The sequence below is a fragment of the Mya arenaria genome, chromosome 8 (genome assembly GCF_026914265.1).
Source record: "Mya arenaria isolate MELC-2E11 chromosome 8, ASM2691426v1".
Classification (NCBI taxonomy): Eukaryota; Metazoa; Mollusca; class Bivalvia; order Myida; family Myidae; genus Mya; species Mya arenaria.
In genome coordinates, this window is record NC_069129.1 from 58,762,985 (window position 1) to 58,782,569 (window position 19,585).

The 19,585-nt window shown below is 36.7% G+C and overlaps 1 protein-coding gene and 1 long non-coding RNA gene across 3 annotated transcripts; both read left to right on the forward strand.

Annotated features, from left to right (window-relative positions):
- The first annotated feature begins 380 nt into the window (after window positions 1-380).
- LOC128243746 (uncharacterized) lies at window positions 381-12,175 on the forward strand. Of its 2 annotated transcripts, XR_008262884.1 has the most exons (9): window positions 381-2,864; window positions 3,097-3,275; window positions 4,057-4,827; window positions 5,567-5,690; window positions 7,317-7,550; window positions 8,041-8,219; window positions 8,770-9,030; window positions 9,282-9,365; window positions 9,599-12,175. XR_008262884.1 is itself a non-coding variant. In XM_052961675.1 (6 exons), the coding sequence occupies exons 3-6, from the start codon at window positions 8,067-8,069 to the stop codon at window positions 9,629-9,631; spliced, it is 531 nt and encodes a 176-aa protein (XP_052817635.1). In that variant the 5' UTR covers window positions 6,166-6,788; window positions 7,317-7,550; window positions 8,041-8,066; the 3' UTR covers window positions 9,632-12,175. The 2 variants fall into 2 exon arrangements, 1 of the variants encoding a protein (XP_052817635.1); XM_052961675.1 differs by lacking the exons at window positions 381-2,864; window positions 3,097-3,275; window positions 4,057-4,827; window positions 5,567-5,690 and adding an exon at window positions 6,166-6,788.
- A 1,897-nt stretch (window positions 12,176-14,072) lies between these two features.
- Window positions 14,073-17,886, forward strand: LOC128242740 (uncharacterized). Its single transcript, XR_008262688.1, has 5 exons — window positions 14,073-14,149; window positions 15,364-15,428; window positions 16,389-16,538; window positions 17,340-17,468; window positions 17,773-17,886. It is a non-coding gene; the product is annotated as an uncharacterized LOC128242740 (long non-coding RNA).
- Window positions 17,887-19,585: the final 1,699 nt, after the last annotated feature.

The following is a 19,585-nucleotide window of genomic DNA, read 5'->3' on the forward strand; positions in this document are numbered from 1 at the left end:
TATGAAAATTTGGTACCTAGCCGTACACATGCTTCTCAACTAAACATAACGTAAGCATTTGCATAAAACAAAAACAAATAAATTGGCAATTGAACTTGGCACTTTTGTAGTTGTGAAGAAGCAGACGAACCATTTAACAAATTGGAATCATACACTTTCATCTTATATCTCCTGACTTCCAGGTGTTCAGTAACTTGAAGGAAACCCAGATACCTGATATGCAGAAATACGTACACGAGATGACTAACATCCGGCAGCGTCAATCCTTGGAAGGACTTATACACAACCTGGGCAGGCTCGTGTTTGACATGCACATCTACTTCTCTGAGGGTTTAAACACGGCAAGACAGACTCATTTTTGACATGCATATCTACAATTTGGAGGGGAGAAATACGGTAAGACGGTAAGATAGGTTTGTGTTTGACATAAATATATTCACATTAGAGGAGAGAAATCTGGTCAGGCGGGCTCAGGTTTGACATAAATATCTACATTTTAGATGGGGGGGGGGGGCAATACGGTAAGGCAGGTTCCCTTTGACATAATCATCTACAACTTGGAGGAGGAAAACAAACGATAGGCCGTGCTCGTGTTTGACATCAATATTTGGAGGGCAGAAAAACGGTAAGACAGGCTCATGTTCGAAATGTACATATACACCACGTAAATGCGAAAATACGGTAAAGCAAGCTCGTGTTTGACATGCACATCTACATCTTCATAGGAGTAAACACGGTAAGGCAGGCTCATGTTTAATATGCACAACTACATCACGACGGAGGAAACACAGTAAGGCGCGCTCGTGATTAATATGCACAACTACACAACGAAGGGGGAACACGGTATGGCACACTCGTGTTTAACATGCACAACTAAACCATGAAGGGGGAATCACGGTAAGGCACGTTCGTGTTAAACATGCACAACTACACCACGAAGGGGGAATCTTGGTAAGGCACGCTCGTGTTTAACATGCACAACTACACCATGAAGGGGGAATCACGGTAAAGTGGGCTCGTGTTTAACATGCACAACTACACCACGAAGGGGGAATCACGGTAAAGCGGGCTCGTGTTTAACATGCACAACTACACCAAGAAGGGGGAATCACGGTAAAGCGGGCTCGTGTTTAACATGCACAACAACACCACGAAGTGGGATTTACGGTAAGGCACGCTCGTGTTTAACATCCACAACTACACCACAAAGGGGGAATCACGGTAAGGCACGATCGTGTTTAACATGCACAACTAAACCACGAAGGGAGGACACGATAAGGCGGGCTCATGGCTGACATGTACTACTACACCACGAAGGAGGAAATACGGTAAAGCGGGCTTGTGTTTGACATGCACAACAATACCACGAAGGGGGAACACGGCAAGGCGGGCTTATGTCTGACATGCACTACTACACCACTAAGGAGGAATCACGGTAAAGCGGGCTTGTGTTTGACATGCACAACTACACCATAACGGGGGAACACTGTAAGGCAGGCTCATGTTTAACGTGCACAACTTCACCTCGGAAGGGAACCATGGTTAGGCGGACTCGTGTGCACATCATGGAGGGAAAATGGTAAAGCAGGATGATATAAAACGTTGCAAGGCGTACATCTACACCTCCGAAGATTAAAACGTCAAGGCGGGCTCATGTTCGACATGTATTTTAACACGTCCGAAGGTGAAAAACTGTAATTCAGGCTAGTTTTTTACATAAATATTTCCACATCGGAGAGGGTAAATACGGTAAGGCAGTCTCGTGTTCGAAATGCACACATACATTTCGTAGGATATAATACGGTTGGGCGGAATCGTGTATGACATGTATATCCATACCTCCAAGGGTAAAATATGATAATGCAGGCTCAAGTTCGAAATGCTCATCTTATACATCTGAGTGTTAACTATGATAAGGCTGGCTAGTGTTCGTCATGCACCCCCTTAACCTCCGATGATTAAAAACGGCAAGGCGGACTCATGTGCAACCTGCATATCTAAATTTCCGAGGGTAAAAAACAACAGTTAGGCGGGTTAATGTTCGACATGCACATCAACATACCCGAGGGTAAAAAATGGCAAAGCGGGCTCATGTCCGACATGCAAATATGAATCATCGAGTGTTAAAACGGTCAGTCTGGCTGATGTTCGACATACACATCTACATCTTCGAGGGTTAAAAACGGTAAAGCGGGCTCATGTCCGACATGCAAATCTGAATCTTCGAGGGTTAAAACGGTCAGTCGGGCTGATGTTCGACATGCACATCTACATCTCCGAGGGTTAAAAACGGTAATTCGTGCTCATGTTCCACATTCACATCTACATCCCGTAGGTAAAAATGGCAAGGTTGGCTCATGTTCGACATCCACATCTACATCCCGTTGGTAAAAAACGGTAAGGTTGGCTCATGTTCGACATGCACATCTACATCTCCGAGCGATAAAAAAGGTTAGGTGAGTTCATGTTCGACATCCACATCTACATCCCGTAGGTAAAATAATGGTAAGGTTGGCTCATATTCGACATGCACATCTACATCTCCGAGGGTTAATAACGGTAAGGTGAGCTCATGTTGGACATGCACATCTGCACCTCTGAGGGTAAAAAACGAACTTACTACTATCTGCACAAACCAAATAACATTATAAATCATAGAGTTTTGTCCGTCTGGCGTGAAACCTGCCGGGATTGCCATCGAAACTGAGTTAAAGAGTCTGGACACCAACCTGGATCCCGTGTTACAGAAGTTGTCTGCCGACATAAACGATATATTTGACCACATTGTGAGACCAAAGATAGAGGAGGGAGCGTCCAGTGCCTCTGCGAAGGCTAGAAATACATGTGCCAAGTGGGGTGCGCCAGTAAGTAATATATTTTTGTCGAGCGATACTCAAGAAGTTTCATATAAAACATGTGAGACAGAATTTGTTTTTGTCTGATATAAATAAAAAGCAAAATGTAGAAAATAATGAGATCATGAATGAATAATATTGAAATTGAATCATTCTGCATTAAAAGTCACTTTAAACTTAATTGGACAACGAAGACATAAATGATTTTAACAAAAGCGTCACAAACATATTTTGTTTTCAGTCTATTCGAGATAGAACAAGGAACAGGAGTGAAGGAGGTCTGAGTTGTCCAACCTACAAAGCCACCACCCGTCGGAATGGGGAGTTTACCTCACCCACATTTGGACAATTTGATTTCAATGAGGACCTTGCTGCACCTATGTATCGGAACATGCCCATTGTCTGGAATACGGTATTCAGGTTGGTGGTTACAAAGTCTTTATAATGTTTCTTACTTGTTGACGTCACTCTCTTAATAATATTTCATGTATTACCTTAGTTTAAATTGTATTTATTTTACAACAATTTTGAAGAAAGTTTTATTCATTATTTACTAGGTCATTCTCGTAGACACAGTGTTGCGCGAGAGTGTTGTCTTGTGTTGTGGGGGAAACCGGAGAACCCGGTGAAAGCCTACTTGTCCGACTTTGTGAACACCAACCAAACTCATTTTCGCCATGGCCGCATGATTTTTAATTCTGTTACCAATTTTAATGCCAATACAATCACCTTGTAACAGTCATAAGAGAAGTAACAAGAAAGATAATATGTATACTAAGGTTCATTGGAATATCGTGAAAGGTTTTTGAGCAATAGCCGACACTTACACGTTTTGCAAGAGACAATACACACATGTATAGCAATGCCTATCACGCTGAATGTTACAATTGCCAAGTTATTTAAGGGAAAAATGGCGTTTGTTCCGAAGCACTATTGTCTGAATAAACTGTTAACTGTTTACATTAAGGCTTATGTTCATACAACACAGTATTTCACAATTTGTACTGAGCAAGTAAGAGATAATTGTTCAAGCTCTTTATAACAATTGCATATAGCACCGATTATTGGGTATACAGTTTAACAATGTAAACATGAAATTCAAAATTGTAATTCTTGCATTTTCGTTATATTTATAAGATCAGGCCGTATGTGTATTAGCTGTAAAACATTTTGTAACATGAGAATATATGACATTCTCCAGTGGGAGGCTGTCGCAGGTGATGGAGGGACTGAAGATTGACATCAAGGACCTTATAGAGGACTTCACTGGCAAGCTACCGAGTCAGCTTGAGTTCCTTGGGATTGACGTCATCCGGACTGACAGCCTCGCTACGCAGGCCATTCGCTCTGCAAAGAACAAGATTGGCTGGCATCTATTTGTCTCCCAGAGTTTATTTATGATAAGGATAAGGTTTTTTTAGATTTAAACAGCCTTATTCCTGGCGTCAACAGTCAGTATGTTCGTATGAGTGATATGAAATTGCGATAATGCCAGAAAGCACTGTACCATAACTATCAACTATGTTGCATACTACCTTATCCTAATAACCCTACAATAGTTATCAGACATGTAACCAAAATCAGGAAACAGTTAAAGTTTTGACGAAGTAATTTAAACTCGCAAGTTTACTCACGACTTGTTCAGTAGCTTAAAGTGCTCCAAGCAGATCTGAATTTTCACCTTTAGGTTTACTTTCCTTTAACCACCTCCGCATTTTAAGCTGACGGAGATGGTAAGCAAGCTGAAGGATTTGGTCACGACTCGGCAGAAGGACATTTCCCGCATTGTGACGCCCCACATCAAGACAAAGATGCTTGACGTGTTGACGTGTATAGGCGGTGTGCAGCTGACTCTGGCAAGGGGGTATTTGACCGCATGAAGGCGTACATGGCCCAGGGTATCGACAACGAGCGCGGCTCCATGTTTGATGAGGCAAAACAGATGCTCATGGAACAACTGAATAAACTGCGGGTAAGCATTGTTGTACCGTCTTTCTTAATTGTCTGAAAAGTAATTAATAGTTTGAAGCTCTAGAAAGGTTATCAATCTCTTGAGAGGGAAACGGCAAATAAACGAAAAGTCTGCATGCATAAAAGCAAAGACGTACAAGCATGAAAAGGTCACTGCAATTCAACACTTAATTGTAATGAATATTGAGTAAGAAATTTTCTTTCGAACGGCGTTTGTTTACTCTTTAACAATTCGTCTAGCTTTATGATAATCAAGTCTCCTGACTCTGGCAAAGGTGGCGGTATGGGCCAGTGATGGTGATTTTAGCTCATAAGTTTGGCAAAGAAAAAGAAATATCGAGATATTTTGATAGCCTTGTTGTTGTCGGTGTGGGCTTTTACTCAAAAAACATTCAAGATATTCCAATGAGCCTTGGTGTAAATGTTGCCCTTTCTATTTCTTTTGTTATGACCTTTACCGTGTGATTGTATTGGCAGTAGAATAGGTAACACAATAAAACATCATTTGGCTAGGGCGTATGTGAATTTTTTTGTGGTCACCAAGCCGAACAAATGGGTTTTCTCCGAGCTCTCCGGTTCCCCCACAACGCAATGCCATACTCTCGCGCAACGTTGTGTCAACTAGAGTAACGTAGTATAGGTTAACGTAACTCTTCTTACAAGCATTGTATATCAAATAAAGTTTAATCTAAACCTTATAAAAATAAATATTGCATTTATATGTTGTATTCTTGTTCCAGACGGAACTAGTTCAGTTTGTTAAGGGTGTGACAGTCTGTCTTATCACAGACTTGAGGTGGGGTTTCGAACCCCTGTGGAAGGCTACATCTAAGTCATTGGTCGCGCCACAGGCATTTGCAAAAGGTGAGAAAATTCTGCGTTTTAGTAATGAACAAACACAAATTGTTATGCAGAGATAGAATATAAGTTCGGTCAAAAGGACGCCGTTAAAATTCCTCGGGATCAGCCCTCTGTTATGTATTAGCAAGGTATACATCGCACTGGTGAATAAAAGACTTACCTGTTACTCTGAAGAAATCAATATACTCGCCGACGAACAAAATGGAAACAGGAAAGAACGGTCGTGTGAGGACGAAATTTTCAACCTTTACAGAATCATCAAGAATTACACCAATGCGCCTTCATCGACCTTAAGAAGGCCTTTTATTTTGTGAACAGGTACTTGATGCTCTACAAACTATTACTTCTGGGTGTCGACAGTAAAAAATATAACAGCATTAAGTCAATTTATAATCATACGGCGTCCACCATTTACATTAACAACAAGTTAACATAATGGTTTGACTGCAAGTCTTGAGTATCTCAAGGAAATAATGTGCCAGATTTTTTAATGACCTCGTCACTGAAATCAATAGCCCTGATATTGGTGTGGAAGTTGGTGATCTTTCCGTGTCCATATTACTCTATGCTGATGATACAGTGCTAATTGCCATCTTAGATATAGGCTTACAGACCATGCTCAATACTCATAAAGTTTTGTGCAAGAAATGGCGAGTCCTCATAAACACTGATAAATCTAAATGCATGCATCCACGTCCACGTTCGAGACAAACAGACTTTCGTGTCCAGATCGGTGAGAATATGCTCGAAACAGACTCTGAATAAAGATATCTTGGAGAAATCCTCACAGGCATAGGTTAATTTGTATCTCACGCTGAAACGCTTAGCCACACAGCAGGAAGACCCCTATGTAGCCTTACTTTCAAAATACATAGCCTTGAAGACTTTGGCTTTAAATCATATAAAAAGTTATTCAACAGTTGTATTGTACCAATATTGGATTATTGCTAAAGTATTTGGGGATTTTTAAACATAACAAAGCCAGTGATAATGTTCGACACAGAGCAATACGTTACTTCTATGGTATACATCGTTTCGCTCCTACTGCTGCCATTTCCGATGACATCGGATGGCTCCCAGCACAGTCGTGTAGAAAATTAAGTATGTTCCGTTTTTTTGAATAGGCTCATATTTATGGACAGCAGTAAAATTACAAAACATGTGTTTGAAACTAATTCAGTAATCCAAATCTAGGAAAACTGCAAAATTCTAAAGTATACTCGTTTGCTATAAGGAGAAAAAGGATATATAGACATGTTTGAAATTAGAATACATAACACAACATTTACATTGTTGTATCTGATATGTTAATTGTATGGCAATGCCATATTAACGTATCAACTATATTATGTACAATTATTGTGATCATAATTGTTCATTTATAGCTAACTTTGCAGAACGTTGACATAAAGGCCCATGGGGCCGGGTGATCTATTTTTGTCTTTATAAATCCATTTACTGATGTATATAACACATTTCACGGGAATAAACAATTTACTTACTTACTTATTAGCTGAACCTTTCGTTATGAGGTGTGTTCAGTGCAAAATAGATGTATTACAAAATTATACAGGTATACATATAAAATGATTCAAATGAATAGCTTGGTTTTAACACGTTCGTTTTCAGTTCTTGATGAGTTCTCAGACAAAATGCGAGTCATTGACCGAGAAGCTGGTATTCCGAACACAGAAGAAGGGCACATAATCCCTTTCCCCACACAGGAACACCCTATTGGTGCTGCCCAGCGGTCCGGAGGTGTTATCGCTATGGCTGGGGACCAGGGGGATTCCACAGTTGCAAGGCCACCGGAGTGGCAGACATACACGGTTACAATTTACAAATAGGAAGACACTTCGTATGGTAAAACATTTATACGAAGAAGAATAGATATGGGATATTTGTGTTGATAATGAGTAAAGCATATTTTTATTTGGTATCATGGTGTTTTAAAAACATGTAATTATAATATAAAATGGAAAACATATTATTAAAGGGCATAAACTGCATTGATTTTATTGTGATGCAGTGTATATTTAGCATAAATAATACTTCTCAAATACCATTTTACCCCACTCCCGTGTCCACACACTGCGTATTTAACAGGCGAAACAGACAACAGGTGATTAGTCATCAAAGAAATATATTCGTTAATCACATATCATTGGCCAGTTAAAATGGTTATCTTAAGAGTTAGACTTTGCTACACGGAGGACTTAAATAGTTTGAAACGTTATGGATTGTCATTGTTTAAATGAGTTTAAGTTCTTCATTTCAATATTGTACAGTATACATTTTGTTTTGCTAGATAAGTTTTTATATTTAAATAATTGCATTTGATCTTTCTTTCCAGACACAGCAAGCACTGAGGCATCCCTTATGACAATTGGACAACAGACTGGAAATGACTTTTATCAAGATTCTATGGAGGAAAGCCGCTTGGAGGTTGTTAAATCTAGCCCAGCGACCGTGTCACTACAACCTAACACAGAATCCGATGAAACAGCTACGTTTTCCGGACCACCAGCAAAAGTAATAACTATAATCACTCCTGATCAGTCATGTAATTCAGTACACATAGAATACAGTTTTTTTTTGTAGACCAGAACACTGGACAAATGACTGTATTGAATCAGAAAACAAACAGTGTGAGTGGGCCTGGCAGTAATGCAGGCTCTGGTGTGATTAGGATAACTCCAAATGGACAACAGATAATTGTGCCCTGCAGTATGGGCACTGGTAACACACGTACAACTAATGCACATATTGCCCCTTTACAAGATAAGACATAGATGATGCTAACCACGACTGGCACGACAACTACTACTGGTGCACACACAGTATGATACTGTTGTTCAAAAATGTGTTAAAGTGAATTACGTGATTAACGACATCATTTTTTTATGTAAAATAATTGATTATATTTAAATGAAACAAGTACAGCTGAAACAGTTGTCTCACATCTTGTTAGAAATACTATAGATCACACCCATATCCAGTATAATTCCAGAACAATAAAATTAACAAAGATGATGTTAACAACGTGGTTCACTTTAAAAAAGGTACACGTATGTAATTGCAGAAGTTAAAACGGGAGAAAAGTCACATTGCCGACCAGCAGACTTCTAGCCAACAGGTATCAAGCCCATATTCGACCAGGATGATCAAGTTAACAAAGAAGTACTGTAGCCAACATGCCCCAAGTGGAAGGAAAGGCAAGGGGCCGGGGAAAGGGAACGGAAAGACGAGCAGCCTGTCGCTCAGGCCCATACAAACTACACAAACTGTCACTGTAAAAACAAAACCACCAGACACGGGATACTCCGCATGGTTCAATGAGCTAGTAAGTATCGTAAGTGAATTCAGCTGAACATATAATATAGAATAATTAACAGTTCCAAGAGCTTTAACAAGTTATTCACGTTGAATCATAGTCCTTCGGTGAACATGGCTTGATAGCTGGGTTGAAATAATAGACGTCTTATGGAATTATTACAAACTGCATACTCAAACATGAGGTTTAAGATATTGGAAACGAAAACAAAAAACTTCAATCTTTCTTTGGCATTCTTTCATTTTGCTCATCTTATGCAGTTTTCAGATGACGAAGAAGAAACAAATCTATTACACAGAACAAAACCACCAGACACGGGATACTCCGCAACGCTCAAAGAGGAAGTAAGTATCGTGAGTGAATTCAGTTGAACATATTAGATAGAATAATTAACCGTTCCAAGATATTTAACAGGTTATTCACGTTCAATCATAGTCCTTTGGTGGACATGGCTCGATAGCTGGGTTAAAATAATAGACGTCTTATGAAATTATTTAAAACTGCATACTTAAACATGAGATTTAAGATATTGGAAAAGAAAACAAAACGCTACAATCTTTCTTTGGCATTCTTTCAGTTCTCAGAAGACGAAGAAGAACCAAATCTATGACACACAACATGAATACGAACCGTGAAAAGTCATTAAATGTATGGAAAAGACTAAAGAATATGTGTGATGTGATACAACATACGCGATTGATATTTGGCTGCTGTGTACAGTATAGACATACCACGTGTGTTGTAACGCCACATTTGGTTACTGAAAAATACCTCTCGATTCAGATAGTTTTATCGCTGTAAGTTCGTTATTTCATATCAAGTTGTACACAACATAGCACAGGCTAAGGGAAAAAATGTTCACTATACTCGGTTACTGATCGATATGTTGAACAAATTTTATTGTATTTTTTATTTATCATCTATATGTCTTTTAATTTCTTTAAAAGATACCGATGCTCAAATCTACTGTTTTTGCAAATATTTAATAGAAAACGTGTTTTAATCAAGCTCATGGCAAGAAGGAGAGAGTTTGACTGTTGTGCCTCCGAGAAAAATGCTTTCTTACTATAACCAAATAGTTTTTGCTTTTTTAATAACATAATATGAGCATCCTTGGTAGGTATAAATATACCCTGTTTATAGAATATGCAATCCGAGACTTCTATTTTAAAGGCAAACATGGTGAATATAAATATAAACATATTTTTTCACCAGCAACGTAATTTGCTTTTCGCTATAACAAACAATATTTTATACACTATGAACATTGACCGCTATTTTTGAAAAAAATATATATTGCTTAACATATTACTCAGTAACCGAGTATAGCGTGTATTTTTCCTTGGCCATCGCCATGTTTTTTAAAAATTGGAAAGAAAATAATAAACTTACAGCGATAATACTATCTGAATCGAGAGTAAGTTTGCTTCCTGTAATAAATGTGACGTCACAAACCACATGGTATATTCACACTGTGTGTACGAGCTTAAGGCGGTCTTGCTCATGGTAAATCTGTTGCAAGCGCCTGGTGGTTGGACAACCCATTACAATAGAAGACATGACTAGCAAAAGTAGTTCTTGATAATATGATTTCGTAGCTTGCTGTTGATTTCACAAATTGCTTGTTGCAGTATATCTTTAGTGATCTTAATATTATAGTTGCTGTCAATGTTATGATGTAGATAAAAGTAAGAAATGTTGTTTTTATAGTGTTAATACTTCTGCAACATTTTATGTTAAGTGTGCTTTTATCACTGTAAATTGTTTGATTTTTTTATATTTTCTTTGTAAAGAACAATATTGAATGTACATGTGATTTAACCCATTTCTTTCAAATGAATGAATGTGAACACTTTGAATCCACAAGTGATTTAACACACTTCTTACATTTGAATGTATGTGAACACTTGGAATGCACATGTGATTTAACCCACTTCTTACAACTGAATGAATATGAACACTTGCAAAGCAGACATGCCCTTCTTATTTTAGTTTCATGGTCCTACTGATTTTTTGTCCAATGATATATCAATGGTCAAACAGTGGTACTCATTTTTTGCTGATATTGTTTAATTAGTATGGTTTATTTCAATGTTATTATACTTCTAATAGGATGTTGATTAGTTTTTTTTTCTTTAACGCTTTAGTTTCAGCATATAATGAAATCACGCGATTAATTTCCAGTTAAATCAGTTCTATCATTCTTCAGAAGTAATGCTTTGAACTGTTAAAAATATTATTTAGGTTATAATTCACCACAGGTTTTTTTCAAGATTTAATTGTTGTTTATTTTGTTCATTAATCGTTACTTAGTATGTGGTCTTAATTCGGTATAGATTGTTGCGGCTTTTCCAAATATAATTGTGTAATTTTGTGTTGTATATTAAACTTGTACCCGCCAAATACAAAAGCGCTTCGATAGATTCCTTATTTATTATTATTTGCTGTAAATTGTTTATTGTATAAATAGAAGGCGTTGCGTTTTGCACAAGTAGCTTACAAAACAAGTACCATGTTGGTTAAGAAAGCAAATTTGAGTATACAATAATTTACTTGAATCAATCTGTTTACTAATAAAACTGTTTAGAAACGCATTCCGCAGTATTTCAAAAATATATATACATTCGCAGTTTAACATTAAACTATAAAAACGTTAAACATTACGACATATATGTGAGTATATCGTACTCCTGCGACTTTTTCAGCGATTGATACTGCTACAATAAATTTGGTCATAATATTTATGAGGATTTTAAGTTTGTAGAATATATCTGATATCAATGTTGATACTTCATTGATAGAATATAGAGTTTTATAAGAAGTATTTTTCTTCCAACATATATTGTTGAAATGGCGTGTATTGATCAATACAGACAAAACCAAGAGAATCCATTTCCGAAAGGGGCGGACATCTGCGACATCACTCGAATTGGTAATAAATTGTTTAAAGTTGTTGACACTTACAAATACATGGGGTCATCTTTCAATCTAAAGGCGATTTCACAAACAACGCGGACGCATTGGCGAAGGGCGCCAGAAGAGCCTGGGGAAGCATTATTCAAAGCATAATTTATACTTTTGTTATGTTATAATGTATGTGTATGATCATGATTGTATATAGCGCATGTCACGTCAATAAATATATACTCATTTACTTACTTATATTACAATTACCCCTTAATTAATTACAGATACGAAATCGTTACACAGATTGTTTGTTTTTGTTTCAGCACACAACGCTGCTAATAGTATTGTTATTGTCTGTCGAGCATACTTTGTAAATGCTTCCATTCATGAATAACAATGTATTTGTATTAACATTCAATTTAACAAGTTATGGTTTTTATTTTGTTTCACTGAGATTAAAACGCGGGTTAAAAATATGGTAACCGATACTAAGAGAACCATGGAATAAACCTATTCTGGCCCATCAATAATAATTTGGACTTCGTTTTTAGATCTCCAGCTTGAAATTACCGATGGGAAATAGCAGGACAAGCGCGATGATTATAACTTTAAATTTGTAAACTATCCTTCTTTGGACAGCGATGTTTCAATTTACCAGACGCAAAACATGTCGTAAAACACGGTAGTCCGTAGTCCAGAGTAAAATACCTCTCGATTCAGATAGTTTTATCGCTGTAAGTTCGTTATTTCATATCAATTTGTACAAAACATAGCACAGGCTAAGGGAAAAAATGTTTACAATATTCGGTTACTGATCGATATGTTAAACATTTTTATTGTATTCATTTTGTTTGTCATCTATAATTTGTCTTTTAATTTCTTTAAAAAATAACCGATGCTCATATCTACTGTCTTTGCAGATATTTAATAGAAAACGTGTTTTAATCAAGCTCATGGCAAAAGGAGAGAGTTTGACCGTTGTGCCTCTAGAAAATCCTTTTTTACAATAACCAAATTGTTTTTTGCTTTTTTAGTAACATAATATGAGCCTCCTTGGTAGGTATAAATAGACCCTGTGAATAGAATATGCAATCCGAGACTTCCATTTTAAAGGCAAACAGGGTGAATATAAATATTATCATATTTTTACACCAGCAACGTAATTTGCTTTTCGCTATAACAAACAATATTTTTACATTATGAACATTGACCGTTATTTTTGAAAAAAAATATAAATTGCTTAACATATTACTTAGTAACCGAGTATAGCTTGTATTTTTCCCTTAGCCTACGCCATGTTTTGTCAAATTTAAAAAGAAAATAATGAACTTACAGCGATAATACTATCTGAATCGAGAGTAAGTTTGCTTCCTGTAATAACCAAATGTGACGTCACAAACCACGTAGTATATTCACTCTGTGTGTACCAGCTTTAGGTGGTCTTGCTCATGGTAAATCTGTTGCAAGCGCCACGTGGTTGGACAGTCCATTACATTTGAAGGCATGACTAGCAAAAGTAGTTCTTGAAAATATGATTTCGTACCTTGCTGTTGATTTCACAAATTGCTTGTTGCCGTATATCTTTAGTGATCTTAATACGGGCTTGAAGACAAACGCGAAGCGTTTGTCTGTACAAGCCCTCTTACGGTTTGTAAGTGTATGCAAGGGACTACTTCTTTTTTGCCGGAGTGATAGGCATTAACAAATTTGGGCACCACTGAACCGTGAAAATGAGAACCAGAAAAGCTCGTCATACATTGTTCATATAAAGCGCGTGCATGCCGGCAAGCAAATTGTACATGTTTAGGGCGGGGTTTGACCTCCGTTAACTAATGAAAATCAATACGGAAATACCCGAGGTACATGTACAATCCACCTTCGGCACTTCCATAAAAGGAGTGGAGAACACATATTGAGAATACACGTCTAAAGAGTACTTCTTTTGACCGGAAATTATATTTCATAACTCTGCAATAACAATACAAAACGAACAGGGTTTGTCATAACAATTGTGTTTTTTACACCACATCTTAAAAAATACCGTTTAAACGGGATATCTAAATAATTAAGTTAAATGTATTTATGCGCATTTTACGACAGCTGATGTAAACAATGATTTGCATATAGGCACATTGCAGGTGCGCGTGACGTCTTCCTTCAATATGTCTATTATGAAACTTTCATCATGATGCAATAACACGGATTTGACGTTGCTTTCACGGTGAGTTGTACTAAGAATTATACAGTACTTGTTATTGTAAATTCAATCGTTCATACGTTGCTGTTTGGACATCATAATGACATAACGTTATTTTTTACGGATAATGAACAAACTAAGTTGTTGTCCAAATAATTGTACGTTGACGGATTTTTTTTTAGATTTTTGATATGGCAAATCCTTCACGTACGTTAGGGATTGGAAGAATCCCGTATAACACGTCTATTATTTTAGACTAGCTAAGTTGATGCAATCGGTATCCAGATATGACCTTCAGGTCACAATTTATGACTCATCACTATACATGCCAAACTAACTGTTAACTGTGCGATTGTGTACTTCGTTTATTGTATTGTAAAATTAAAATAATGAATAAAAAATTTGAAACTTAAGTAGTGAAAACTAAATCTAAAAAAACCATTCCTTTTTCATTAAAAATCATTGTGCATGCTTATGGTTAACCTGAGAAGAAAAGTGAGCCAGGTGTGGGGCTCAGACTCACGACCGCAGGAACACTAGCACGGCGCTCTTGCCAACTGAGTTAAATAGGCAGCTGGTTTCAACTTACACAGACAAGACTCGTCCGCCCATTAAAGGGGCTGTCTCACAGATGATAAAATAGCGAAAAAAATGAAAATTGTCGAAAAATATCATATATTTGGCATCAATGTGTACAATGCATTGAAACTTACTTACTGAAGTATCACATAGTTTACAATTTATGTAAGTTCATGAGATATTTCATATTCTTTCATTAAAAAGATTACCAGGTAGACTTCATTCCTTATGCGTGATTAGCTAGTCGGTGTCGTGAGATTGGTTACAGAAAAAAACTTTTTTTGGTGCTTATAGATCTGTGACACAGTCCCTTTAACCATTTAGGCCGACATGTAGGCACTTCTGCTCTTTTACTGCTGCCACGATTGTGGGTAACCTGAGTGTAATTATGCCCAGTGAGGTGATTAAACACAACACCGCAGCCGGAACTCTATATAGCTACTCAGAGCTAACTCGGCGGCTGGTCCTAACCCAAACACACTTTAACCCAGTTTAAAAATAAAAAAATGTTTATTGAATAAAAGTTTTTGTCATGGCAGAATGGGGCAGAAGACTCGCGAATACTTTAAGCGATAAAGATGTATGAATGAAATTACAGAAAAAAACACTTCAGCACAAATAATGAAATCAAATATTTAGGAATTCATAATTTGTTTTAGAGGGGAGGGTTCCCGACAAACATCAAATTTGGTATGTTTGACCTGGTTTCAACAAGCATTATAATGTGAGTATTATAGATTATGAACCCAGAGGAGGTTTAAGCATAAAAGGCAGTGTTTCTTTTTGGCAGTATTACATGATAACACATGATAACACTAGAGCTACAGTGTCTTACTGGTGATTTTTATACAAAGGTTTTCAGAAGGATACCTTTAGGCGAGATGAAATGTATTTACATGTCGTGATTAAACTGGCACATATTTCTGCACAGAATTTCTTTAAGTTAACCTCTTTTCAAAATTATTCAGCTGAAGGCATGTACAGTATAAGCATGCAAGACAGTTTAAGACAAACTCTTTCCTACAAAGTAAAAAAAAACAGTTAAGTTATTAATTATGTAAATGGGGTGGGTTCGGGAGGGGTTTCCAAACCCCTCCAGACAAGCAATGTTAATAAAACCTTTTTTCTCCTGCATATAATCAGAAAATGCGGGGTCATCAGTTCAGCACAAAAACAGTGGCAGTTTTTGCAATATTTTTCAGAAGTTTTTAACATGCTTATAGGTGTGCAATTTACTCTTCCTAACAGCTGTTTTGACTTGAGATATAATATGGTAGAGAAATATTTTCTTCTCAATTTGTTCTTAAAACACTGTCTATATGAATTACTAAAAAAGCAATATTGTTCATGTAAAATTAACAAGACATTTACAATGCCAGCTGAGCTCTAATATAGTAAAGCATAGGCATAGAAAAATTCAAAACATTTTTTATTATATATGCTTTGTGGTGATTTATAGACATTTATAAACAATAAAAACTTTCACTGTTTCAAACATATTTTGATATATTATGTTTGAAATTAAAGCCAGCTCTCAAATTGATAGTGAATCCCATCATTTTAAACTGGTATGCCAGAAATGTGTTGATTGGGTATGTTGTATAGGCTATAAGGGTGTCAATGATTGTATGTCTTAGTAGGTGTTGTGCGGTTATTTATTTTCCTTTCTTATTATTTTAAACAGACCCGGGAGGGAACGATGATGAACAAGCCAGACAGCCCGCCCGCCACCCGGTCGAACTGTACATGGTGTATGGCAACATGCCGACATGCTAAAATTTGTTAGCACTTCAAGATCTTATAATGGAAAATTGTATCCAAACTGAAGTATAAAGTGAGTAAGTTTGGTCATATAAGACCATTTATACTGTTTGTTCCATTCCTAATGAATTTCTTTCATGTTGTTTGTCAATCATTTCTGGTGCGGCTTTGATAATTATAAATAATATTATTTTCTAATGAAACTGCTGACTTGTATTAGTCTTTGGTGTGTATTGTGCATCTATTCGCACATAATCAAAACTTACTACACATTTGAAGCAGCATGATGTTTTCTTCATGCACCAGTCAATTGTTACCATGCCCCCCCCCCCGGTCCGGGGAAAAGCCGGGACTTTGACTTTTGGTCCAGCCAACCCCGGGTAAAATCCCGGCCTGCGGGGACAAACTGATGGTTAAACCCCGGCCAAATTCCCCCGCACCCCAGAGATTCTATATAAGGTCCAATCTCCGCGGTCACCCGGCCCTGCGGGGCCACCTGGAAAGTAAAAACACGGCCCTTTTCCCCGGTATACCCCCAGACCTGAGGGGGTTACAATTGACTGGTGCATTAGTGTGCATATGATTTTCAGCTTATGGACAAGAAAACATCTACTTCAACAATCACGGCAACACAATGAGATCCCTATTTTAAAGAAATAATGCCACCTTTCATTAATTCATTGATTAATTCATATATATTCATTCATTTATTCAGTTTATACATTTAAAAACTTGCCATTTCTCAAGGCAAAAGAAATAAAAAAGTGAGCCGCTTTCATAAAGATTAGAGCCTTTTCCCGTCATGCATTTAAAAAAACAACCTAAATACATTATAAATGTCTTAAAAACCCTAATTTATTGCTTCTTTCAATAGCCAGCCTGGTTGCTGTAGCCACAGAGGAATTTTCAAGGACAAGAACCAGTGCTGGTCAAAATGTGGTCTCGTGTGGTTTTCCATACCGGTTCTCGGCAAGGATTTCCGAGAAAGGAATACCGTCTCCAAGTAAGAAGAAATTCTAAGCATGTCTGCTTTTAATGCTTTCAAAATGCATCTGGGTACTCAATAAGATGAGATTTACCTTTCAGTTGTTTATAACTGATTGCAAAATGTCAAAAAGACTATATACTTCATAAAATTGTCCTGAAAATCCTTGAATTCATGAACTTTTCTGCATATTTATCACATTTATGATTCATAAAAGATTGTGTATGCCTCAAATGAGTGTTTGCAGGCCTTTTTCAAACTTTAACAGTAGTGGCAGATAGTTTTATTAGTGTAAAACATTGCATTTGTGTCTTGCTTGCAGATCATGATGTGCCAATAAGCTCCAGTTAGCTGTGGCTTCCCCCCCCCCGGCGATAGTCCTGCAATCTGAATCCAGGAGATGCAGCTCTGAATCCAATATTTCAGAAGAATGAAGATGTTTGTCATTTCTGTAGTACTTGTTTATGTGTAAATGATTCCAAAGAGTGAGATTTATAGCAAATCAGGTGTAAATAAGCAACTTCTAGACAATGGTAAAATGCTGAACTCTGAATTAATAATGCCAAATCTAGCCTTCAAAACAGATACTTAAAGTTTTTGTTTTTGTTGTTTTTTTTGTTGTTTTTTTTTTAAATGGGCATAATAATGCTATCTCTGCATTTTCTACATCATGTAGCCACCTCATACATGAAAACACTAGCAGTTGTCACGAATCTTTCAGTTTTGGTGTTTTTTTGCCATTTCCTTTGTTGCGCCATTCGTCCCAGCTAGAAGCATACAATTTGGCATATGGTGGTGTTTAGACTGTCTATAAACACATAATCACTAAATTTCTATTGTTAAACTGAACAGTTCTGTTACCTTTGTATATAAGTGGACCAGAAAAGCAAAATTTTGACAAGTTGAAGCATTTCAGTTTGGCTCTTTGTCTTTGTTTTATAAAACACTAAACCGATGAAGTGGAAAAACCTTATTTTGCTTAGAAAAAATCTTAAAAGAGTAGGCAGGCCATTTTCTGGTCTGTTCTATAGACACTATTAAAAGCTACAAGGAAAACTTTACTTGGTCAGATTATTCAAATGCATAAGGAAATAATGGCTCTTCAAAGGTTTGCGGCTTACCATTTGAGGGAAATGGCTGTTTCTGCTTTTTTATGAAAATACCACAGGTGCTAATACCTGTCTCATTCATTTAGTGTTTAATATAACATTGTTAAAGTTTCAGTATGTGTTGCATATAGTCTGCATATAGCCTGAAGTTGAACTATAGGAATTTTGAAGTATGTTTCTGAAAAAATGTTGCTTCAATAGGCTCAAGACCACAGGTATCTGCCCCCCGTTGACAGGGTGTGAATACAGAAAAAAAAGTGCTTGTGTTCAAGTATCAATATTTTATTAAAGTTGAATGAAAGAGAAGAAACAGGTGGCATATAGCTTTACATAATTTGACACTCTAATGCAAAAACTGATAGTTTTCCGTGTAAAAATTGGAAAAATCATTGCCTGTGGAACTATGAAAATTGCTTACATGTATTAAAATGTATTGTGAATCTGGTTACAACCGTTGTTTGCCTTATTTCTAAACGACATTTCCAAAAAAATGACAGCTAATGTAAACAAACAATAATTACGGAATGAATTGATTAAACTTGAAAGTTGTGTTATGGTAAAAATCTTACATATGTATATAAATGTAACTGTGTTCGGTATAATAAAATAAATATTGCATGGCTTCCAGTGTGACAGTACATATTGTCAACATTCGGGTAAATACTGTACTGTCACACTGGAAGCCATGCAATATTTATATAATGTCATTTTTTGGCATATTACTTATAATCAAAACATCAAGAAGACTTTATATCATAGTAATAGCATTGTTTAGTTTAGCGATAGAGTTTCTATCCTATTTTTATCAAAAATTAAACAGCTTTTTATGTAATTTATTTTCTGACATGTGTGATACCTGGTTTTTTTTTTCCATTTATTGTGATGTCTGATGTTAAAGCTGCACTCTCACGGATCAACGTTTTGACAACTTTTTTTTATTTTTTGTCTGAACGAACAAGCTTTTGCATAAATATCTGCAAACCAATGATAAAAGACTTCTGACATAAGATCAGATCGCAGCTTTTC